A 25470-nucleotide genomic window follows, 5' to 3' on the forward strand; every position below is an offset into this window, starting at 1 on the left:
AAGGGGAGGGGCGGAGGGAGGCGGCGGCCGCTGTGGGGCCCATGCCGCTCCTCGCCTCCGCCGCGTCCTCCCCAGCCCCAGGAGCTGGGGCTGCGGGGTGGGGAGCGGGGGGGGGCGGGAAGAGGAGAGGGCGGGGCCAGTCTGGGCGGCATCCAATGAGAAGGCGCGAGCAGGCAGCGGAGGCGGGGCTAAGGTGATCACCGCCCAATGGGGGAAGGGCAGAGGGCGCACTTGGAGCGGGTTGAGTCGCAGGCAGGCGGCGAGTCGGGACTCGGGCAGCGAGTGGGGCAGAGGCGGGCGCTGCTGTTCGCACCCGGGAATCGTTCGCTCGATCGCTCGTGCGGCGCCGCGGGACCAGGAGCCGAGGGACGAGCGGACTGACGGACGCCGCTGCCCGGAGGGGACAGCGGGCGGAGCCGCCGCCGCCCGGAGGAGAAGTTTGGCTGAAGCGGCCGCCGCGAGAGGAAACTTTCCTCGGGGGGCCAGAGGCGGGGGCGGCGGGAAGGAGCCGCGGTGCGCTTGGGTCCGCCGCCCGGCGAGGGGGCTTCTGAGAGGCTCCCCCCGGCCCAGGGCCGGGCTGCGGCGGCCGGGATGTACCTGGCAGCGGTCTCGGCGGGGAGGAGACGCCCGGGCGGAGACGGCGGCTGGCACCTGGCGGCGGCGGGGTGGCTGTTACTGCTGGCCCTGCTGCTGGGCGAGTCGGGGACGCGGGCTCTCGTCTGCTTACCCTGCGACGAATCCAAATGCGAAGAACCGAAGAGCTGCCCCGGTAGCATCGTGCTGGGAATCTGCGGTTGCTGTTTCATGTGCGCTCGGCAACGTAACGAGAGCTGCGGGGGAGTCTACGGGCTGCACGGAGCTTGCGACCGGGGCTTGCGCTGTGTCATCCGCCCGCCGCTCAACGGAGACTCCATCACCGAGTACGAAGTGGGCGTCTGCGAAGGTGAGAGGCGGCGGGACATCATCCATCCATCCCCCGGGGTGGGGGCACTCGCTGGGCGGCGGGGAGGGAAGGAGGGCGCACCGGCGCCGGTGCGCCCTCCTTCCCTCCCCGCCGCCCGCATGTCCCATCTGGGAGCGTGTTTTTTAAGCTTTCCTCCCTAAAGCCCTGTATTTGAAAGTTTTGTCCTCTGTTTTCTTAGCATGAACTTCCAGGCTCTCCCACTTCTCGTTTTCCATAGCGCTTCACTGGTTTGCTAATAGCTTATAACGACGACTGATGCCCAACTAGAATTCCTTGGGAAGGGTTTGGCAGATTGGAGATCGGCGGAGGTCAGTCGTGCACACATGATGCCTGTTCCGGATTCCCTTCTGTGTAAGGAAACACAAAGGCTGATCATCTGTTGTAAAGTTTTTCCTTCCTGTTCCTGTCACTTAATATCTCCCCGCCTGTCCGCTTCAATGTGTGATAAGAGATGTCTCTTTCCTTGCTGGAGCATCAAGGGAGAGGGAGAAATCCCCATGGCAGGACTCCTTTCCAAGTCACTTCTGCTTCCTGCCGGCTGCTTTTGAGGTGATGAATCGCTATGAAATGCAAGAGGAGTTCATCGCCCCCCCCCCCCCCCCCCCCCCTTCAAATGTTCTATCTATTAGAGTCCATCAGATTTATTTTTTTTTTTTTTTACATACATGATTTAACAAAAGGCCAAAGACAAATTTTTAGTCTTTTTGTCTTGTCCATCTAGCTTCCTTTCCCCTCAAGTTGAGGCAAAACATGGCGCTGTAAAGAGATTACAAATAACCAGTAGTTTGGGATATGTATAAATGTATGCGAGACTCGGAGCAGGAGCTTCGACAATTCTGGAAAAGGAGAGGGAGCCGGTCTCCTCTCGGCGGGTAGAGGGCAGCAGAAAGTCCAGAGAGCTGGTGAGGCAGCATCTGTCCAAAAAACTTGCATTTAAAATGATGATGCACTGTTTTGAGAGAGCTAAAAGCGGTCATTTTTAGTGGGCAGCTGAGCTTTGTCCTGGTGCTCATTATTAGTTTAAAACTCCATTTGCCTCCCTAACAAATAAATTGCAAACCGCAGCAGAGCAGTGCGGTGCGTCCCGCCTGTACTGTAGCCAATGCCGTCAGCCTCTGCAGTTGTTGCCTGGGTAGGACTAGCTCCAGCGTTAAAAGCTCTGTTGTTAAACAATTAAAAATGGCCCTAAAGTGCTTTGAAGACCTTGATTGAGACCATATTTCTAAATATGTACATTGTTTTACTTTCTTACTATTTTTAATATCTGTTGGGTAAGTTTTCTTAAGTAGAAAAGTACCAGCAAAGAAGGAAAAGGTACTTTAGCAGCCTACCTGGTTTTGGGTGAGTTTTTCTTTTTGCATGTTTTCAAGTAAGAGTTTGGCTTAAACAGCTTTCCTCCGCCCCCTTGGTTAAAGGAACTAGAAGCCTGCAGTCATGAAATGCCTTAATGTTCCAACTCCCTTACTGTATCGCAGTACAGACGTCTCTGGCAGTTTAGGAGTATTTCATTCCTTTGAAGTGATGCAATCTGTACGTTGCTGTAGTTCAACTTGTAACACGTCCCATCTACTGTTGAAAATAGTATGAAGCATTTGCTGGCAAGATTGCATTTCAATTAGTGTTGTGGTTAGGAACTAGTTCCAGCTGTCCCTATAGGAATAATTTGGGAGATAACTTATCTGTTTAATTTTCATTCTTGTAAATGAAAAGCAACTGAGCTGAACTGTCAGCCTAATACATAGTCCTGGAATACTTATTAAATGATTTGTCAGGCAGCTGCCTCATTCTAAGCAACCAAAATGATGCATTGTTCTTCATGGTGTGTGTTGTGCACAGGGGGTGGCAGCAAGTAAGAAAAGGGACTTAATGTCCTACCTTTGATCACTAAAATGAGGTTGATTAGCTCTGTTTTTTTTCTTGTTGTGACCTGTACAGTTGTGCAGTTTACAGGCACACGTGCAACAGGCTAGGCTGGTGGTGCCTGATGTGTGAGTAGTACTAAGCTATGCCTTTATCCATTAAACGAATAAAAGCTACTTCTCAAAATCTTGCCTACTGGGCGTGCAAACTCTTCCCTACCCTGCTTCAGGGAAGAGGAAAGGGGAGTGACTTTTAGAGCTATGTGAATAGAAATTGATGTCTTTACTCTCCTTCATCTCTTCAGCCTTTTCTTTCACTGCAATTTTTTACACTGAAATGACCCCTACTGGCTACAGTTATAAGCATATTTTTTTATCATTTTTGAAGCTTCAGCAGTGTCTTATTTCAGAGTATCAACATATGCTAGGCTACAGAAAATTTTAAGAGCTGGAATAACAGCAAGTAAAAATACTTGTCTTTTAACTCAGTATTAGTATTTAATTCACTCGGCATGAGTGAACTCTGCAATGCCTGATGGAGAAGTCTCCATGGCATCTGTCACTGGTAGCCTTTCTTTCTGAAACTAGAAATGGAGTAGTCTTTGTTAAACCAGTGTTTATTAATGGAATCTGTTACTGATTCTACACTCATCTTTTCATCCTTCTTAAACCTGAAGGAAGTCCTTGTTCATCTCACTACCTTAACTGTTTATATATTTATGCAGATCTAAGGCTCTGTTTGTAGCATTATCCTGAAGTATGTAAATGCCCTTCCTGAATGCAGTTGTATTCTTGGTAAAGAAAAATTCTGAGGTTGCCTTCCCCCACCACGGGTGGGTACTTTTCCTCAAGGGCAGTCTTGAGACATTAAACACCTCCAGCTTCTCCGTGGCTTTAGGGAGATGCTGCTGGATTGGTTCAGTGAGGAGGTGTCGAGAGCCTGGAACCCCTCCCAAATGCTTCTAGCATTCAGAAATTTTAAACTCAAAGCAGAGAATCTGCTTGCTCTCTGCATTTGAAGGTAGATCTAGATTCATCCCCTAATTAGACTGGAGTTCTCCAGGAAGCCGTTAGCCTTGGCTTCTGCAGCAGTTCAGCCAGGCAGGGCTCCTGCTTTCTCGGGAATCGGAAAGCCTTGGAAAAGCTCTGCCAAACAAGCTCTGTTACTCTGTGAAGGCTTTTCAATGATTACTCTTTTTTTCTTTCTTGCCTCTGTTTCAGCACTTCCCTAATTTCTGATGCTTTCAGGTGAAGAGGCCTTGATTGCTTTGCTGAATTCCTCTGAGGCATAACAGTAGCATGTGAAATAATGCTGAAAATGAGTTGATGTATTTAGCTGTGTAACAGAAACATAACTTAGGTTTTTGTGATATATACTTGAAACGTAAAGTTAACAAGACTACTAGTTTTACTCTGTCTTTAGGTTCCTCTAAGAATATATTATGCTTCATATGAGTTAGCCTCTAGGTAGCCATCGAAAGAAGGTATTTCTGCTCCTGTAGCTTACCAATAAAATATAGTACTTTGGGGGTTTTTGTTTTGGTTTTGGTGGTGTTTGAGGTGTTTTTTTGGGGGGGCAGGGCATACAGTTGTTGCTATATAATTTTTGCCTACTGTAGCTAATTTAAGGCTTGCCTTGAATACCTGAGACTTGTTTGCCTTGTGTGTAGCTTCTGAATGGGGGTTCCCTCAGGATTAGGAGAAAGCTGCTATAGTGTATTTTGGGCAAGTATCAGGAAGTATGTGGGTTAATCCTCTAGGATGATGGTGGAAGCTTGCCCTGCTGTGGCTAGTCCTAGTCTCTTCTACTGAACTGCAGCTTTTTGGGAGCTTGGAGTGTTACTGTTTGACTCCTTGTTGGGACAACCAGGGAGAGCTTGGGTGTACCCCCCCCCCCGACACACACCTCTAAGCCTCCTGTGAACTAGCTATCCTCCCCTAGGAACATGGAAGAGTATGATATGTAAGGGCGCAGTATACTCCATGTAACCAAAATGTAGTGAAAATGGAGCTGATGAAAAGAAATGAAATTTTGAAAACTTAGCTTTTTTCAAAATGGGGGGGAGGAGAGCTAAGCTTGGGGGGGAGCAGGCATAGGTTTACACACATGCTAACGGAGTTCTCTTCTGCTTTTCTTAAGTAAGAACAGCTTGCTTACAGACTTGCTAGTATTTTTACCACAATTAGTGCTTCTATAGCTGGTACCATTGGGAGAACCTTGTTTTCAGTTGTTTTTGGTCCTGTGCTCCGTGTCTAATGGGTCAATGGACACATCAACTAGAACATGATGCTTTGTCTCCAGACAGACTTCTATACAACATGCTTGGCTTCTTGCCTGTAATGTAGTCCAGACCCCTAAATATCAGGTAGTATTTTGCTTCAAGTAGGAGTTACTGAAGTTCAAGTGATTTAGAAGTTGCATGTGGGTAATCTGTTTGTATCTGTTTGACTGGAACAATGTTGCTTAGATTTCTTGACTTTTTGTTTGTTTTTTCTTACTCTGTTATGTAGCAAATGGCTGGGAAATATCCAAACAGTTCCAATGTCCACGGTTATATAGAGGACTTCCACCACTAACATCAAGTGTTAGAACTGATGATCTAGTTGGGGACTTAATCGGTATTAAGTGGTGCACCAAATGATTCTTGGCGTGAACACTTCGTTCAAAGATTGTCAGCAGTTCAGACTATTGGGGCAAAAAATGGAAAAATTGTTCATGGTGTCAAGAAAAAATATTACAAAAGTTACTGACCTTGTGAAACCGGAATGAGAAGTAATTAATTGGTGAATGTTCCACTTGTGATATGTTAGTCTTGACCATATTTAACAGTCCTCTTCCCCCGCCTCCTCCAAAAAACTCTTATTAGGGACATGCTGACTTCTTATGCACAGGCTAGATGATTTGTAAGCTACTTCTACTCTAACTTGTGTCAATGCCGAAATCTCAACATCAGTAAGAACATGTAGCTTTGAGCGTGGCACTGAATTGGAATTAGATCAGGTGCTTATTTGACTTGGAAATGGTTTCTTCTGTTTCCAGGCATCGTGTTTTGATTTTGGAAATAACTTTGTTCCAATATTTCAACAAAAATGAAATGGAAAAGTCCAGCAGATATGAGGAGGGATATTGATGTAGGAATTCACAGATACAGTTAGTTTAAAACTAGCGGTCTCACTGTGAATGGGCTGAAGGACAAAATCTCTTACCTGCTGATAAGAGGAATACTTTTAAATTTTTTTAAAACCATTCAATCTTGCATGACTTTGTGTTGAGCACCCTCTGCTGATATGAATTTTTCCCTATAGAAAATGGTCATTTCATCAGGTTCCCCAAAATCATGCTGCTTATGAAGATTTATTATTTTTTTTAAAAAAATAAACAAACCTACCTTCATACTTGTGGGTAGTTCCTGCACCCTTAGGCATGTTTGCTGTTTTAAGTACCCTCTAGCTGATTCAAGAATACTTGTGTAAATTAACTTGCTGCATAATACTTAGTCAACCAAAATATCATTTGACTGACAGGTGTATTATGCAATAATTAATCCATTAATATAGTTCAAAATGCCTTTCTCTTCCCCTCCTTCCTTTGCACCCCCCTCAAGGATTCTTCATCTCAATGAGTGAAGTTTATAGCATTTTGCAGACAGGACCAAATGTTTATCTGTTTTAATGGATTAAATACTTTGTAGAAGTGACCTACTAAAAGTCTCTCGTGACTTGTAAACTGCTTTCATTTGAAAATGCATTTAATCCACAGGGAATGTAAACTTGGAAATGGTCAATTCTGGGTTTTGCTTGAGACTTCAGGTGACATCAGTTGTGTAGTCTGACAACATTATGTTTTAAGTCTGCCGTTTGGTATGTATGCAGGCAGTTTGGAAAAGGACTGATACTGATGTAGTGTATAGTGTAAGTTTCACCATGTACAGAAGCTTTCTGAGATGGGAAGACAACATTATATAAAGGCTATCTAGATTAAATTCCACATAAGCATATGGATTAAAAGATGATCCCTGAGGGAGTTCTAGTCTAAACAGACTAGTTTGGCCATGTTTGGAGGAAGTAAGCCCTTAGTAATGTATAGAGATGAAGAATGAAAGCAGTTCACACCTTTACCAGAGGCATAATATTCAGCCCCTGGCAGCTTTCACTGGGTATACTGGATATTTCGGAATCTGCAAATCATGTTAAGACCTTGTGGGTTGTGAGCGTGCAAGTCTTTCAACAAGAAAACAAACAGGAGAATGCAGGGTGATGGCCAGGAGGAGAAGCACCAGCTTGGTGTCATGCACCCTTTTCTGTATTCTCATTCCCAAAGCTTTAAGCCTTATATAGCAGCTACTATATATATATATATCCTACTGATAGGCTTCAGATGGGTTTGTTTTTTTTAATTAGTGAAAATCCCAGAAAGTGTAATTTTTCTGAATCTGGGAGCTCATTCTGTTGGGTTACTTATCCTTGAAACAAATGAAGCTTCAGGATTTTGCTATAGTCAGTGTTGTGCTCTGTTGAGTTTTCCTTAAGAAAGGCTGGATCCGTGCGTGTGGAGGTGTTTCTTCCCCTCACCAATGGGCTGTTGATAAAAAGTTGGGATCATACCAACAATGGTATTACATATGCTAATGTAAAATGTGCTGCTTTGATAATAGAAGACTCAAATTAATGTCTATCTCTAAGTTAGGTTTTAGAAAAAGAAAAAAGAAGCCATGATGCTAATTTTAAATCCAGGCTATGTAGAGTTTTTCTTGTAGTCTTCTGTGGCTAAGAAACTGGGTGTAATTCTTCTGAAACATCCTGTAATTCTGGTGTTCAGTGATGCTGTGTTAATGACTTGGGAGACTGGGGGAAGCGGCAAAAGGTTTAGGATATCAGATTTCTTGTAATAGTGTGGACTGTTCTTGGTACAGGTTGTTTTATTCATAGCCTTGTTCCAGAATTTGTCTTAAGCCAAACTTTTCCTGCTTCAGCAAGCTGCCAGCCAGCTACTTGTTTGCAGCGAGCTGGTATGTGCTGCTTTACCTGAAGGCTTCTGGAGCGTGTGGGTGCAGTGTGCAACTTGGAAAAAAAAAAAGTATTGGAATTTTAGCCTCCTTTGGAAAATGAGTACGAAGGTTTGGTGGAGTTATTTATTTTTTAAAGAGTTTTCTAGAGCTAGAGGAAAAATCTGCTAGGACAACTGAAACACTGCTGTCCACGCTCATTCTAATCAGGGGAGTACTGGCAGAGGCTGAATCTGACCAATTAAACCCTGGGACACTGTGTAATATTTTCAGTCAACTATATACAAACAACATGTGGTTCTGGTCATAAGATTAAAATTTGCAGTTTTGTTTTTTTTTCCAGGTGTTTAAATGTCTAAGGGTCAGACTTCAAAATGAATTATTTATCTTTTCAGACCATCTTTGGGGAAGAAGGCTATTGGAAGTATTGTTGAGTCTTGCTGGGGAGAGCCCTGATAGTGAAAGTCTTAAAACCAAAGGCAAACAAAAAGAAGTCAAACAAAACAAACCCAGAAAAACACTAAAAAAATAAGAGTTGTGGGGGGAGGGGTACCTGGAGAACTGAAATACCTGCAGACAGTGTGGGTAAGGGAAAAATTTTAAACTTGGAATAGTTGTCTGTGTCACATGCTACACTTAATGCTTCCATTTATCTCCTTGCTCTCCTCGTGGCTTCTGTGGAGCTTCTGATAATTGAGTGCAAAGCTGGTTTGTTTAAATACTTTCTACATTCCTTAGTATGAAATAGCTGCCTTGACACACACACAGAGCTGCTGCAGTGAAAATCTTGCTTGCTGTGTTGGATTTGATCACCTGAGATATACACTCTAGTTGGAATAAGTTAAAGCAGGCAGTCAAATTTGAGGCAAGCCTTGTGTATATAGTATTCCTGAGGTATCTAAATGTTAGGATATGGTTTTGTGTTCTAGCTTTGACTAGAAATTTTATCAGGAGGCTGCAAAACCCATTTGTACTGACATGCATTCCACATGAAGATTTGGTCTTAGAAAGCAGACCCTTCCAAAAGGTGGAAAAACTGCTTTATCGTAAGACTCTCAGCTGTGTGTCTTGCATAAAAGTTTCTGCCATCACTGATCCCTGATTCATGACTTCATTGAAGGAATAACTTGTGGGAGGGGAGAGGATTGCAGGCAGTACATGAGCTCAAACTCACTTCAAGGCTAGCCTTCCCTTCTGCTGGTTTTCAAGGTCTGGGGCTGGGTTTCAAGCATTCTTTAGTGGTGATTAGTCATTTCTATTGTTCAGCTCCTCCAAAACATGAATTTCCTTTCCATCGTTCTTTTTTTCCTGTTCAAAGAGAAGCCAAAGCCTACTGGCAAGAAGTATTTCCTCTTTTTTTTTTTTTGTATTTTTTATTTTTTTTAGAAAATCTGTAGAATCTTTTCGGAGTCTCATACCATCTTAATGAGTACCACTGATTTGAAAATACTGTTGTGTATACCAGTGTGCTGGGGTGGCGGGGCTCGGACCAGGGATCTGGTTTGATGGAGAAGCTTTTGAAAGGTTCCCTCCTGTCCCAGAGGGCAGTACTAGTCTTGGTAAGGATCACTTCTGTGTCACTGTGAAACCCGTTCTCTCTCCTCGGTCAAATACAGGCTTTAAAAGGGTGAAAGAATCTGTAAGATGTGACTTAGACCATTCCACTCTCAGACCAGCAATGTATTTGGTGGTCACTTTACTCTTTTAGCATCCTGAGAACCTGTCTGTCATGCTTTTAAAAGGCAGAAATAGCTGAGTAACACGCTGCAGTTAAATGTAAATTATGGGAGGTGGCTCAGTTCATTACAATTATGTTTACCCCTTCACCCTTGAACTATAAATTAAGATTATTGTGGGTACAATTCTTTTATATTAGTTTTAAACAGGGATACTCTAGTGACCGTTCCTGTGTGGTGCTTGCTGGCTTGAGCTGATTCATTATCTTTTTAAACAGTGAAGGAGAACAGTATATGGTACAGCTGTGGTACTGTGTTGTGAGTGCTGGTATGTAGGATTTAGCATGGAAAAAGTGATGGAATGCTGCTTACTAGAGACATATTTTGCAGACTGCTTCCCAGACTGGACCTGTTGTTTAAGGACCTCTTGTTCAACTCGTTAATGCCTTAATCCTCTTCCCTGCTTTAGATGCATGCTATGACAGGACTTGGGAGTTCAGCAACCCAGAGCAGCACTTGAATTGTTAGCAAGTTGAAACATTTGCTTTGCACAAAGCCAGTGATTATATGAATGATGGAAGAAAATTAAAGTTTGGAATTAACATGATGCCTCCCCTCCAACAGCTTCCTTATGGTATGAAAGCACTCTTAGAATTCAAAAAGTATTATGTCCAAGACTTAACTTTGGTCTGCGTAAATGCAGAACTAGTTTATTGTCGGAAAAGGGAATTTGCCTGAATGAGTTGGAAAGAGTGGGGAACTGCATGCAGGTGTAAATGATGTGAAAGGGTGACTTTTGAACTATAGTTATTTGCCTGCTGGGAGCATTTTAACCACTTCTAGGCATGTGTGCAAAAGGTAGTTGAGTGGCTATATATGACAGCCCAATGTCAACTCAGGACTGCTGAGAAGAGTGGCACTTCCCTTTTTTGCCTCTACCTGATCATGCCAGCACAATGAGATGGTGGAAACTGCAGCTAAACTATCATCAGTTTGGTTGAAAACAGTCTGCTTGGGCTGCTTTTCAGCTGGATTCTGTCAAAACACTTACTGTTAAACGCCTACTCTAGAAGTCAGTTAGTAGATAGGATGTACATACTAAGGTTTGAGAGGCTCTTAGATTCTTACATTTGGGTTTTGTCAACCCTGCTTGCAGAGAAGTAAAGCATTCACAAATGATTACATCTCAATTTCTTCCTTAATATCATCCAGATTTCTGAGAGATACACATGAAAGAGCACTCTTCTGAAAAGGAAGCAATAGAGGAGGTCAAAACAGGGCATTCAGGAAAATGTTTTTGCTCCGGTCTGGAGTTGTTCATGAACTGTCCCAGGTCTCCAAATCACTGGTGTGTAAAAGTTTGGTTTTTTGGAATAGTCCACAGGACATGATGACTTTTGGAATAACAGAGGTTAGGTTATATGCTTCACAGAGCCTAGACTTTGTTCAAGGCATGTTTCCATTATCAGTTGCAATATTGCTGACCTCTAAACAAGTGATAATCTTGTAGTGAACCACCATTCATCTGCATCAAGCAGAGCACTAGTTGCCTTTGCATCAGGTATCTAAAGCTTTGGGTAGAAGTGAGACACTGGATTCTTCCCTTTAGCTTATGTGAGTACTTTCATGCATGTTGTACCTTTTATTCCAAGGAGTTTTGTTCTGCCAATACTGATGTGACTTCTGAGGGTTTACTCTAAGTGGTAAACAAGTATTCATTTAGCAGGACCTTTAATTTCTGTTTATGAAAGGACAAAATCAACTAGGAAAAGGGGTCTTAAGTCTGCATGAAAAGTCATGCTAGATTTTCTATTGATTTACTAAACTAAAACATGCTATTTGTGTGCTAAATGTCTGCTCCTTCACTGATGGAAATCTTGTTACTAAAGGAAATTGTCTGAAAGGCAGTCTGGTAAAAGATATCCAGGCTAGAACTGAATTTGCAGTCTTCCTGTCTGAATGTCCCTTTGTTTTATATTCACTTTCAATAATGAAAAATACCTCATTTCAAGATAACATGTTAGATGTATAGTCTGCAAGTATTCCTGAGGGATTTATCTTCCTTTTAATGGCTACTGAGCTAATTTTTGAGCAGTGTGGCACTGTATGTGCACCTAATATTGTGCACCTCCTTTTCTGCTCCCAGCTGAAAAGCCATGAGAGGTGGCAGGTGAGATACCAAACACTAATCTGTTTTGGAAATCAGATAATATTGTGGGTGGTGCCACAGTGTGTGGTGCATCTGCATTGACATGTTCTGCCATGGATAAGGGATGGCTCTGCTTTCCGTGCCTGGTGGATCCCACCTTACATGGGGCGAGCAGTTCTAGTGTAACAGGGACTCTGTCTCTATTAGCCTTGTGGTTAGAGTTTCAAACACCAAGTCTTGGAGCATAGCTATAGCCCCTGTTGTTCTTCTCATTACGTGGACTGTGGCTGCGATTTGTAAAATACAAATTGTCCAGGCTGTATTCCGGCTTCTCAAAAACAGGATGTATTATTGTTCTCCAGATTCTCCTGACTTTTTTCCTCCCTCTGCATGTATGGCCTCGTCATGATGAAAGTATCCCAAGCATCGCTAAAGCGGCATCTTCCCTTGAAAGAATTTTAGTAGTTTCTCTTCAGGAATTTCTGTACTTCCTTTGACTTCTATTGGTATGGTTGCTGTATGGGATGATATGTTAACTTCATCTGGAGGGGAACTAAAAAAAAAGAAAAGAGGCAAATTACTTCCTGGGGTTAATGTCTACTCTTCCTGTACTATTTTTATGGAGTAGAAGAGCCATTGGGTTCCCTTCTTCATGTCTAAAATTCACTTAGTTGTTTATTCAGTGCCTTTTGTCAACCAGGTAGTTTCCTGACTTATAACAGAATGTAAGCAGTTGGTTGTACAGGGAGAAACATGCCTGTGAGAATCTTCTCTGACACTTGCTGTAGATCATGTACAATGCTTAACTGGAAACAACTCCTTCCAGGTGTTGGTTGTTTTTTCCCTAAAACGCAACAAACTGCAGGTTAGTGGATATTCTGCGTGTTTCTGAGAGTGGTCGGTACTTGCATGTGAGCCTCAGTATCTGTGTGTGAATATACTGTTATTTACTACCAGTTTTTAGACTTCTGTTGAGTGTTGGACTGCTGAATGTCAAACAGGTCGTATTTGGCTGCAGCCAACCATATCGGAGGACAGCTTCTAATAACCCCAACAACAACAGAAAAACCCACCCTTTGTAGCTGGAACATGTCTTAACTTTTTGAAGTGTTTCTTGGCAGGAGTTATATTGGAAACTTGCTTGTCAATAGTAAATAAAATTGGGGTGAACTACTAGAAGGCACAGTGTGAAAGCTGCTGTGAAATATAAGGATCTAAAGATTGAAAACACATATTTTTTGCTTATGTAATTACTAGAAGTCAGTGGCCTTATCTACGTGACTGTTTTGTACTACTTGTTTTGGTAGACAGAGAAGCTTGGGAAATGATCTGGTGCTCTGTAATGAAGAGTACCTAATGCCTGACCTATTTTCTTCAGTCTTGCATAGAAAACATGTATCTTGATTAGACTTAGGTGTTGGTGGGATTTTGCTGTATGTGCACTTGAACTAAGGAAGCTGAGATTTTGTAGGACTGGTAGCCTTGGTGGAGTTTTGGGTGGCCTGGAATTATTGCTTCTGGGCAGGGCGGGGGGAAGTCTTGCTGCATGTAGCTTCCTAAAAGGAAAGTGGGCAGTTGTACAGTGGGAACGTTGGTTACACACATTTGATGGGACTGATTCAAAAGGAGCAGAATTATTTGAACAGCGAGACTTGTTCCAGCCTGACTAGCCCCCTGCCCTTTGACAGCAAGGAGCCTGATGTGCTTGATCAATTTTCCTGGAGTATGATGGTAAGCCAGGAGTGTTGGAAAACTTCCTTTTGGTCACATTACAGAATCTGGCATCTTGCAGTATTTTTGTAATAAAAAGTTATCTCTGTGGAGTGAATTCTATGTGATGTATTTTTAATCAGGTTTAAAAATGCTCTCTTTCTGACTAAATTTTGACTTCTATAACAGCTGCAAATTCTGTCTAACATTCTCACTTCCATGATAAATATAACTTCAAGTATCTGCAGAAGTTATTTCAGTTGGGATAGCACTCATTTGTACTACAGCTATGCATTTCCCTGAGACATCGTGGTTTTTCATACAGATGGAAATAAACAATGCCAGTAGCTGTAGCAAAATGGGCAATAGAACAGCTGTGAAACATGGTATCTGGCACAGTTTAAATTAATCCATTATTTTTTTTAATGTTATCTTCTGTTTAGCACTCTGTTAAACTTGAAGTAAATCACATCCAACTCCAAAGCAGCTGAATTTATATACTGTAGCTGAAATCCAATAGTGAGTGAGTTTGTTTATTTATTTTAGATGAAAACTGGGATGATGATCAGCTTCTTGGATTTGAACCGTGCAATGAAAACCTTATAACAGGTTGTAACATAATCAACGGGAAATGTGAATGTGACACCATTCGGACCTGTAATAATCCCTTTGAATTTCCAAGCCGGGATACTTGCCTGTCGGCCTTAAAAAGGATTGAAGGTAAGCACTTGTCTTCAGTAATTCATAGTTAGTGATTTTTCTATGCTTTTGATGAAAAGAAAGGGTCTAGTATGATATGTTTTAGGATGGCTTGGGTAGTTTCAGATACCTGTGGTCTTGTACTTTTCAGAAGACAGTTGTATGTTTTAAAGGAAGATAGGGCTTTGGTAAGCTTGGCCTTCCAAATGAGTAGGTTTAAGAATGGAAGAAACTGACATTTTGTGCTTTGTGCATCATGCAGATTTTAAGACTAAAACCATTTTGTTTATAGTTTGTGGTAGCTACCTTCACATATCTTTAGCTGTAAAGCAGTGTGGAAAACTCTCTTTAGATGTATTAGTGTGACTGAACCATGAATAAACACAGTGGATTTTAATAGCAAAGGCATAGAAAATAGAGTAGTTGTTGATTATGCTTTTATTTTTTTTATATGAAAGCATGAATTGCTATTTTCCTTAGGTTTGCATAATGTAGTGTTATTTTAATGCTCTTATTTTTCAGTTTCTGTTTTACTTTGATTTGACTTGCCTTAGACCACATATGTTTATGCTTCTGCATGCATACATGATGGTTTTTTTATGTTTGGGGTTTTTGAGTTTTTTGTTGCTTATGGCTGAACTGGAAATAAGTTGGCTCAAAGTTGGCATGAAATTGTCTTGATGTATTTCTAGGATTGTCTTGAACAACTATTGAAGATTTGATCTTGGGCCCTTTCTATGATGCTGTAATTGCTGTTTATTTTCCAAAGTGTCCAGGAACATACAAAAGTTGATTAGTGGTGTCAACCTACTTAATTAGTCTGCTTTGAACCAATGTTTAAAGCCATATTGCAAAAGTAAATGTATTTATAGGGCTACTAGCCATATTTAAAGCTACTTTGAGTTATGGAAGTGTGATCTTATGACATCTGTTGTATTTCTTTTGTGATAAGGAAATTGTCTTTGGGCTATAGCCTTTAAGCAAGGAGGTCTTGTGAGAAAAATGTAGCTGGTGGAAACATGTTCATTAGCTTTGGTCATGACGCTGGTGTTTTTTCTGGGTTTTGTTTGTTTTGGTTTGGTTTTGGTTTTTGGTGTAGTGTGGGGTGGTTTTTTTTGTTTGTTTGGTTTGGTTTTTTCTTTCTTTCTCCTAGGAAGAGGAGAGGCAAAACCTTTGGCCTTTTGTTTATTGCTGTAGTAGTGTAGTGTATATGGGCTCTTAGGTAACCTCACTGGCCACTTCCTTATTTACTTGTGAATTTGTGACTTAGTCTGTAGTGGTTCAGCAGGACTCTATTGGCATAACTGTTCATCACGTGTTTAACTTGCTAAGAAAATCTGTTGCAGGTGCTTTTTTGATTTTGTTTGCAGACTCAGAAGAAATGAACTTAGTTTGTGGAATGGCATGGCTAAACCAGATTCATTCATTGAGTAGTTTGCCTTCAGCAACCTCTTGTTTCGGGTAAATTCCCATTTTAAAAAGAATAGTGTTTGAAGCTTAGCCATGAGGTGACAAAGTTCTACATGTAAACTTCCTGGTATGACAGTGATGGTGCAGCTGTATTTCAGAGGTGTAACTTTCTTTTTTGTTTATTTGTTTTCTTGGTTTTATTTCTTTTTTTTTGGGGTGGGCAGTGGGGAAAATGTTCTTCCAAAGTCTCAGACTATAGGGCACCATTAGTGCTTAGGACCTGTTGGCTTTTATTCCTTTACAGATAGGAAGGATAGTTGATGCAAGTGATGAAACAGCAACAGTACCCATAAATACAAGAAATCTGGCAATTTTGACTTGAGTGTTACAACAGTCCAGCCTTTACTCGTAAGAATGTGAATTTGTATTTGCATCCTCAGACTATCAAATTCTACCGCTGAGGAATGTTTAAAGTTAAATCCATCTTTATTGCCTAGTAGAAGGGGAGAAGTCGCAGCATAATTTTTGTCTTTGTTTGACAGTTGTAGTCAATCAAACCTGCCTACTGTGTTTTGCACTGTAAATGCTTATTTCCCCTTTCTCTAACTAGGACTGGGAGTTAAATGCTAACTGCTTATGGAGGTTGTTTCTTTAAATGCATTACTTCTTGTTCTGGTAATTAAAATGTATGCTTCATCCTGTGCCTAAGCTAATGGAAAAGAAGAATAACTTTTTTTCCACCTGTACTTGCCACATTCCTGTTTGGTAAGCAAGCCAAGTCTCTTGGGTAGAGTGAGATGGCCACTTTGGTGTGTCTGAGCCAGTTGAATTCATTGGAAAGTTTCCCCTGAAACATGGCTTAGGTAGTATGCAAACCAGAGGGCTCTTTGAGCATGTTGAAATGGAAAAACCTTTCAGTTTCTTTAAGGTAAGCTATGTCTTAAACTGTAGTGTCACGTAAGAGGGGGTGATTCATAAGATCTGTTAGATATGTCTAAAATTTTCCTGCAATCCAAAGTACTGATGTATACTTCACTTTTTTGGCTTGTCTGTTAAATATAACAGCAGGAGGATTTAAAACTAGTAATTTAAAATCTTAAAATACCCTAATAGAATCTCCTGCTATGGAAACGGAGACCCAGAGAGAGTAGTTGAACTTCTCTCTCCTCACCACACTTGATATGGATAATTAAATACACACTGTGATTAAAAAGACATAAGTTGAGCACCTGAATGATAGATACACCAGGATCAGAGTTTCTGAAGAAAATTTGAAGTGTCATCCAAGCAGCTACATCCTCTACTTGGAGGATGCTTACTAAACAAGGGAGACTGTTTTGTGTTGTCAGTGACATGTCACTCTGCAAGATTTTTGATACTCATTATGAGTTTGTGTATCATTCACATGTTGATGAACTTCCATAACACAACTAAGGTGTGGAAGATACTTAACTCCATCCTGCTGAGGGGCAAAAATGAGTAAGGTAGCTTTCCTGCTAATTATGGAGGTAATTGGAAAGTTGGAGGGTCCTCTCAAGTGAACTCTTTTTGTAGTACTGTTCTTAAAAGCACACTTGAAATAGATTTATAACTTTACAGAATATTTGGCAAATTTGAACCTAGAAAATTAGTAGTATACAGTGACATCTAGAGAAATTCTGGCTCAAGTAATTTCATTTAAGTTGCATAGCTATGACAAGTTATCTTGGGCTGTAAAAATTTATTTAACTGAGGACCTGTCTTTCAGTTTTCTGAGCAGTTGGGGCAATGCTATTGTAGAGGCCAGTGGTGCTAGATCAGTGTGGCTTGCTTGTTCTGATTAAAATGAGTTATATGGCTTTTCTTTCTTCTTTATCTCTTTTTTTTTTTTCTATTTTGTTGGATTTTTTTGTTGCTTTCTTGAAAGAAGGGCACAGTTAGGATACCCCAACCATACTCAGTGTGCATATGCCCATGCACAGGAGATGCTGGTGCTAATGCATAGTTTGCTGGAGCTGCCAGCTCTATCAGCTTGTATGGCTCACTGAAAGCTACCTTTGCCTGTGGATGTGGAATCTGCTCCATAAATGCAACCTGATAAATAACAAGCAGTGAGCTGAAATCTGGAGTTCCATTTCCAGATGCGAATGCATGTGTGCTAAGGGGTTGGGGCTTTTGCATGTACTTTGGTTTCTTGGGTCTTTTTGTGCTTGCACTTTCCCTTTCAAATGCCTCTCTAGTAATCTTTTGTTTTTATCTACTTTGTCTTAAGCTGTGTGTGGTCTGTCTTTCTGGGTTTGATGTCAGTTCTAGTTTCCTTACTCAGCTAACCCAAAGTGTTCTCTTGTTGGCTTCATATAGGATCTTTCCCTGTTGGCTTGTGTCCACCTGCCTTCCTGGGCTCCTCATATTTTGTTCTACCTACCCTTATATTTTCTTGTTTTCTTTGTCTACCTGTTTCATACTGTTTGCTACACACTTCACTTAAACAAGCCACATGGGGCAAATAAGATAACTTTTCTGTCTTTCCTTCCCAAAACCAGACTGCATGGGCTCTAACATCACATTGCTTAGATGTCATTTGGTAGGGCCCAAAAGTCATGTTCTTTATTTTGCCTTGAACTGAGGAAGTCTGTAATGAGGAGAGTCTGTTTTAATCTGTACTCAAATGTACATAACTTCTGTAGGGGTGCTGATGTCTATTTGCAAGAAAGTACCGAGAGGCTAATGTGGGCTATCAATAATACAAGTACTGAAGACAGTTGTCATCTCCACTGCTTGTCTTTCTTTTCCTGGGAAATAGTAGAATTAGATACATTTGAAAGGATTGATTTCTGTCATAGAACTTGGTAGCTAACTTCTAACTAACCTTTGTGTAGTCATCCTGCAAGTGTCCAAAGACTTCTTAGTTAGAGTATCATATAACATGAAGCACACTTATGCCTTAAAGTTCTCCCACACTTGACGTGTGTGCTTTTCTGCATGGAGCATCAGTGACTTTTCATATAGAAGGTTTGTCTAGAGGTTGTGAACCATCCTTCTGTGAGGAAACGCACATATTTGGGGCTAGAAAGAAACTATCTGGAAAAGCTATCACATAACTATATAATAATAGACTCCTGTGTTGGGGTGGGTTTTGTTTGTCTAAAATGCTTTTGGTTTTTGTCTTGATGAGTGCCTGTTCTGATATGGTTCAGGAAATCCTGTGTTCTTGAGCACAGAAAGTTTGTTTCTGTTCAAGAGACTGCTAATGATGACAGCTTGGTTGAACTTGGACTGCTGGATTGGACTGTGGAAAGTATGGCCAGAGGGTGAAAAGTGATGAGATGCCATCTATCTGCCAAGCCACAGTAACAGGCACAAGTCTAATAAGCTGCATCTACACATTCTTGCAGTCCTTCTCTGCTAAGAATTAACTGCAGACAGTACAGAAGAGTCAGTTCTGCAGACTGTGTGGGATGCTGAGAATTGGAGGTGAGGGAAGTGAGAAACAGAGTAACTTTTTCATCAAGGTACATTTGTAGGGCATTGGTATGTAGTAGCATTGGAAACTAGTGGAGTGCTAGTCCAATTAACTTGAAACCTTGCCTATGAAGACTCACAAGGAGGTCAGTATCTGAAGTGAACCAGCCTATGTAGTTTCTAAGACTCTATTCCAGTTCTGCAGTCTTCTTTCTCTCCCTCTATGCTAGGCTCTGGCAGCAGTTCAGGTAGACAAGCAGAGCATTAAAGAGCAGGAATCTAAGGATATTCTTGAGCCTCTTCCTCCTCCTCTATCAGAGCAGGTCAGGATCTGTGCCCTCCTGAGCTGCTGGTGGGAAGGCAGCATGCCTTGTCACCTTTCCCCTCCAGAGGCAGCAGCAGGTCTTTAGAATGGATGATAGATCACTCCATAAAACTGTTCCCTGTTGGAAGAGCTGTCTCTTCTGCCCTCTGGCAGGTAGGGTATCCAGTCTGTCACTAGGTGGGGGCTGTACTTCAGATTGGGATCTCTTCAGCAGGATTTACTAAAAACTTCAGTCTGCAGATTCTTTCAAAGATGAGAAATTTCCCACTACTACCCTGCTTCTTCAAAGTAGTGAGGCAGCAGTGTTTTGATAATATCGTGTACTGATGTGACACCCAGATAAAGGTATTCTGGAGTGCCATGGTGTGCATGCCACCAGCCATAGCAAAGGTGGTGTTTTTGTCTCTTTCAAGTTCTCTCAGTGTACACTTGAGTTCTAAGAGGAGAAAACAGTTGTCTTTATCACTTCATACTCTACCAAAAGTTAAAGTTATGTACGACCCTTATTTAGAATATATGTGAAGGATACAATGTATACCTTTTGTTTTAATGAAAGATGTGATTGATGTTTTAGGTAAATGAACACCCTTCACTTGCATCTCTCTCTGCATGTAAAACCTGCTATTGATACTAAGTTATCGAAACTCCAAGTTTAAAATAATTGCTTCATGGCTTGCACCTTTCCAAGCTATTCACTGCTGTCCTTCATAGGTGAAAGGAAAAGGGCTTTCAAGCTGCTGGTATCTATTAAGCTGGCTTATTGCAACATACTCCTTGCATTCCATTATTTTTTACATGTAACTGAATAACTTTATACTGGCAAATGTTGCAATACCTGTTAGACCAGTCCTGGAATAACAAATATGAGAAGGTAATTTTATTCTGAATGCTTGTTTGGTTGTTGTTAAGTCTGATTTTGTTAAACTTCACCTGTGTGGTCTTAATGACTGCAGCTATGTCAAAGAACTAGAACAGAATAAATCCAGCTTTATGTTGAATTATCAGGCAAGGAGAAGAGGAGAGTGAAATACTTTCAAACGTGCTTAATCTGATACACTTTCCTTTCCTCTCACATAACAATTAATGTATGTTTTTGCTCAAATAACTGAACTTTGAAGGTTGGCATATATTTGCAATAAGGAATGTGATTGTGGCAAAGGTCCATATTTTACTGTCGAACGTTCATGTGAGAGCCAAGTATTCATTTGAAGGCAAAATTTCACATGAAATACAGAGGGAAATAGCAGTATAGCTTTCAGGCTTTGTTTCTGAATGCAGAGATACAGAAGGAAAAACCATTTGATATGGAAATAGCACAGATTAGGAATGCTGATATAAACTTGGATACACAAAGAAATCTTCCAAAAACCAAAAGGGAGGAGAACTTGCTTACTAATTGATAAGAGGGTCTTATGACAGTGGCACATCTGGCAGTGCGGTTGCCTTCACAGCATAACAGAGCAGTGTTAAATTTGCAGGACTTGTCACTTTTCTGACTGTAGCTCCTCAAAGAACTGTCCTCTGATCAAGGAAGAATGATTTTTTTCCTAATGTATTGGCTCTTTCAGCGTGTCCTTTTTTTAAGATGAGTTGTCACAGTGAACATCTGTGCCATGAAATTTGAAGGTAATGGTAAGAAAACCTTGCACAACTTTCAGGAAGGCATCAAAAGGGAAAAATAACTTTCATATTTCTGTATTGATGTGGCTGGATACCTAAAATTAGGTTTAATTAGATTATGAATAATGCTGTTTGTATTAATGGGGGAAAAACTGCATTGCAGAACCTGTTAGGAGGGAAGACTGAAGAAAAAACTCCAAACTGAGCAACTGCTTAAAAAAGCCTTAGAAGTGTTAGCATCACAGAAATTACTTACAAGCATATCCTTACACTTCTATTTTTCCTTTTCATTTTATGCAAATGAATGGTGTTTCTCTTGTGTTAGTAACTGAGCTTATTGTCTTTCTGTGCTACACTTGCTTATGTGAGCTGCTGTTCAGATGTCACCCTTGCCTTTGAATCTACATCCAAATCCCTTGGGTATGAAGTGCTTATGAAGAGGCTACTGGTTCTTCAATTTGTGACACTTCAGTTTCCTTCAAACTTGCAGTTTCTGAGGTTGCTGTGGACAGAAATGTAACCTTAACTGTGGGTCTTGGCATAGGACCATGTGACATATTCACCCTGCAAAGCTAGTAATCAGATGTTGGATGGTCAAAGTGTGGTTGTTCTAAATACAAAGAAGCATTCTTGCCTTTTTCTGTTTCAAATGCTTACCTGCATTAATCTGAAACCGAATAAAAGATAACCTATTGTACCTGGAGCCTCTGTAAGAGAAGGAAAAGAACAGGACAGGTACTTTAGATGTGGTAAGATCTTGCTTTTGATAATTTCTGTGCCTTCCAAATGTTCTTTTCTATGTTGTCAAGTAGGCTGAGCTAAAGTATGTCCTCTGCACATTATAAGTTTTAATGAATACTTGACTTTTAAATTCTGTTAAAGTTGGTGAAGAGAGAGAAAATGGGGTGGGTGATGCTTAGCAAAACATTTCAGATGCAGCCTTGATTTTTAAGAATGAAAAGTTACCTACACATGACAGAAGAAACATGAGAAAAGACTTCAAATTGAATGTTATGTAAACATTAGGCTAATGTTGCATACTAGCAGGAAGGTATATTCCTGTGGCACTTGGTGTGCTGGGTCACTGGTCTTGTTTTGACAGGGCAAGTCTTGTTTGGATATAGGCAGCATTGATGCTGACAGAGATAAGTGAGTGTTGGATGAATGTGTCCAGTGATAGTGGTATCAGTGACACATTGGTCAATGTGCCAATTTTCATGCAATGGTTGTCTCTATAAATAATGAGAAACAATTTGTTGGAAAATAAAGTTGTCTGTTTAGTTTGACCTCTAGTAGACCTCATAGTTGTCTCTTTAAAAGAATGATACACCAACACTTTGTAATTCTGTATGGTTGTGTAGGATGGTGACAAAATATTTTAGGTTTCTGTCTCCAAATTTAGGCCTTGAATTATTTTGTGAAGTTTTTGGTTTGTGTTTGTTTTTCTAAATAGAACAAACACTGTGCAGCTTCCACAGCATCATAGTAACTTTTCTGTGCAATATAATGAAGTATGGCCGGCATCCTTCTCCCCCCAGAATTCCACCCCCTCTTGCACCTGCATAAAACTTTTTAATAAGTTCCTCTGACAGAGACCTCTGAGAAGAATTTCTCACCCTATCTCAGAGTGTTAGCAGGGGTACAGCTCATAGTATAAACAAAAGTCCAAACATCCATACTGCATTTAGGGGTATGGAAACTACCTAGTTGTAAATGAGCTTTTCAGGACTCTGTTCCCCCTTTACCAGTGACATTGTAGTGAGGTGGTGCTCTGGCCATTGTTCTTATGTACTGAACATGAGTGCAGGTGATACGAGTGTGCCCTCTGTGGATCTGTAAAAAGAAAATGCCAGCACTCCAAATGCTGAGGCATCTGTCTACTCAATATATTTTGGGCACATGCTTGTGCTTCTAGTTACTGATAAAGGATTCCTCTTCGTAAACACTTGGGGAGAGGGTGGGGGTTTCATAGGTGAAGCACTGACCTTGAGGTTCAATAGCCTTCTCAAAAAAAAACCCACAATAAATGAACAAACAAAACACAACAAATGAACCAAAGTAAAGGTGTTCTTAGCCTTAGTGCTGACAAGCAATAGCTCTACCTCCTCCTGAACTGCCATGTATGTTCTCTTCCCTGTTGTTCTAGATTCCCTCAAGTACTCTGTATTCAAAGTGTTTCTTTAAATTATTCCTGTTCAAATCTGAGAACTTCCTTTCTCACCCATGAATTGAGTTAGATGATGTATATTAAATAACATATTTGATTCTAGATGAGCTATGTCAAAAGATGTAAACTCTGCCTTTCTGTCCAGAAAAGAGGTAAAGCTCTTACTAACTCCTAGCTTCAGTTAGGGAGAGAAAAAAAATAGTACTTTTGTATGATCAGCTTTGTTCTAGAGACATGTAAAATTGTTGTCATAGTGACAAACCAATCTACATAATTTTAATGTGCTAGAATTCAAATGGCTTGTCACATACATATGCCAGAATTGCAGCATTCTATAAATGAATGCACTAATATGTTAAATGTTAAACATATTCAGCACTAGGATATAACTTTAGAAGGGCAAAGAAAACAATCTCCTGGTTTAAAACAAACACAAAAAAAGAAAACCCCAAACTGGAAACTCAAATCTGCGTTTGACCTCTGGCTAGTAGATGCAGTCACATACAGCAGCGGAGGAAATGCCTGACATTCTGGCCATCTGAGCTGGGGCTTCCAGCTTCTTGGCACACTTACACGAGTAGGTCTGATCTTTTCTCCTCAGTTGTCATTGCAGGTTTCCTGTAGAAGTGAATAGGCGACAGAATGAGGTGAAGTGCAACATGTTTCATCTTTCTGCTTTGGGTCTTTCTGTAATATGTATTATTTTATGAGAGATTGGAGCACAAGTTACTAATGCCTTGTACATATTTAGAAGTTAGTATCAGGATTTTACAACTTCTGTAAAAATACTGTATTTTTTAAAAGCTGATCTGGATGCTTCTGAAGAAAACAGCTTCAAACATCAAAAATTGTCCAATGAACTTGTGACCAATATACCAGACTGGGATGATGGATAGGAAACAAGATTAAAATAAATTTGTTGAACAAAATTTTCTAATTATTGAGCTGTTATAGTTTGTGGGGATCATGAATATTCCTTATCTGGATAGATCACGTGTGACATAAACCTAAAATCATGGTCACAATGCTGCTGCCTTTCGAAAATCTTGCAGTTCATACTGCCACCTCAGCAGTGGAGTTAGAGCATATACTTAAATCTGTGACACCATACTAAGCATCCTGTCCTTACCTGCCCAGTGTATGCAGGGCACTGTTTTCAGCTTTCAGCTTGCCATAACTGGATACCTTCTGCTGGGGCTTTGGTATCCTGCAAAGTAGGTAGACTGGGTAGAAGGACAAACACTTCAAGCCTGGAACTTACTTGCTAGAGCAAGAGAGCTATCGGGAGCTAAGTGTTGTCCATCTCCATGAACTGGATGTGTCTCTGAACAAAATGCTAGCAGCCCTCAGAAGTCATGAAGAAGAAAAGCAAAGCAGAGTAAGGCAGGACTCCTCATCCCATCTTCCCTAGAAGCTGGAAATAATAAGTGAGCCAAGCAAGGTCAAATTGGAGAATGTATGTGTGGGGGCGGACGGAATGAGAAAGAAGTACCTATCTTTTTTTTCCAGACATCTCCTCCTAGTGTTGGAGAGTTAAAATGTCTAACAGGTAAATCTGCTTATGCTGTTTCTTGTGTGACATTAGGGGTATTACGTAAGAAACTCAGTGCTTCAGGAAAGTGGAATTTTGGGAGGACATGCAAGTAACTGAGGGTAGATGGGACTTGGATCCTGACTCAACAGCCATACCTGGACAGTAGGGCTCCATTCATTATAAAGAAATAGGTGAACTGACTGATTCACTGATAGGTCTGGATCTCTTACAAAACATGTGTAACATATAATGAATGAGTCTGAGGCACAGCTTTAGAGATTCATAGGAATGAGGGGAAGAGAAAATTGTTGCTCTTCTCAGCATGTAAAGTGTGCTGTCTTAAAACTTTTTATTAGTACACAAAGTTATTCTAACTTGATAAAGTTTGTGTGGTGTGTTTGTTTTGTTTCAATGTGTTTCCTTAGTCTTTTTCAGAACCCTGTAGCATGTTACTGATATTCACTAACCAAGTCTGTAGGAGCTAGCATCATATAAAGGGATGATACACATTGATCCTGTCTGGAAACAACTTACTGGCTCCTGTGCCTTTCAGCCTGAGCAAGCTATTTATTGAAATGAGGCATAAATGAGAACTCTTGTGGTTAACCTCTGATTAATAATCACATATGAGGATTGTCCTATATAAGGGGCTGTGGTTTACAACTGTACTCTGCAAGTTACTTAGGTTGCAGCTGAGTTTCAACAGAACTGTTCAGTACTAATGTGAAGTGAGATTAAGTGAAACCTGAAAACTGAGATACGTCTTTATCTTCACAATAACACATTCCTAACTTCTTTTGAATGATACTATGATGTTCCAGTAATGTGAATGGCTTGCTACACACACAGCATGAATGCTCACTGTAAGGAAGCCAAACAGTTTTTGTGCTGAGCTATCGCTGGTTTGGTT

General features: G+C 40.9%; 1 protein-coding gene across 3 annotated transcripts in view; it reads left to right on the plus strand.

Moving 5' to 3' along the window:
- The first annotated feature begins 247 nt into the window (after window positions 1-247).
- Window positions 248-25470, plus strand: part of CRIM1 (cysteine rich transmembrane BMP regulator 1) — a 186717-nt gene continuing 161494 nt past the window's right edge. For 2 of the 3 annotated variants that reach the window (XM_065057962.1, XM_065057963.1), the window contains exons 1-2: window positions 376-943; window positions 13911-14084. In XM_065057962.1, coding sequence (XP_064914034.1) covers window positions 592-943; window positions 13911-14084 — 526 coding nt within the window. In that variant the 5' untranslated portion in view covers window positions 376-591. Of the gene's footprint in view, window positions 944-13910; window positions 14085-25470 lie in introns of all 3 variants that reach the window. The other variant, XM_065057961.1, reaches the window with a different exon arrangement.

The sequence above is a fragment of the Columba livia genome, chromosome 3 (assembly GCF_036013475.1).
Source record: "Columba livia isolate bColLiv1 breed racing homer chromosome 3, bColLiv1.pat.W.v2, whole genome shotgun sequence".
Taxonomy (NCBI): Eukaryota; Metazoa; Chordata; class Aves; order Columbiformes; family Columbidae; genus Columba; species Columba livia.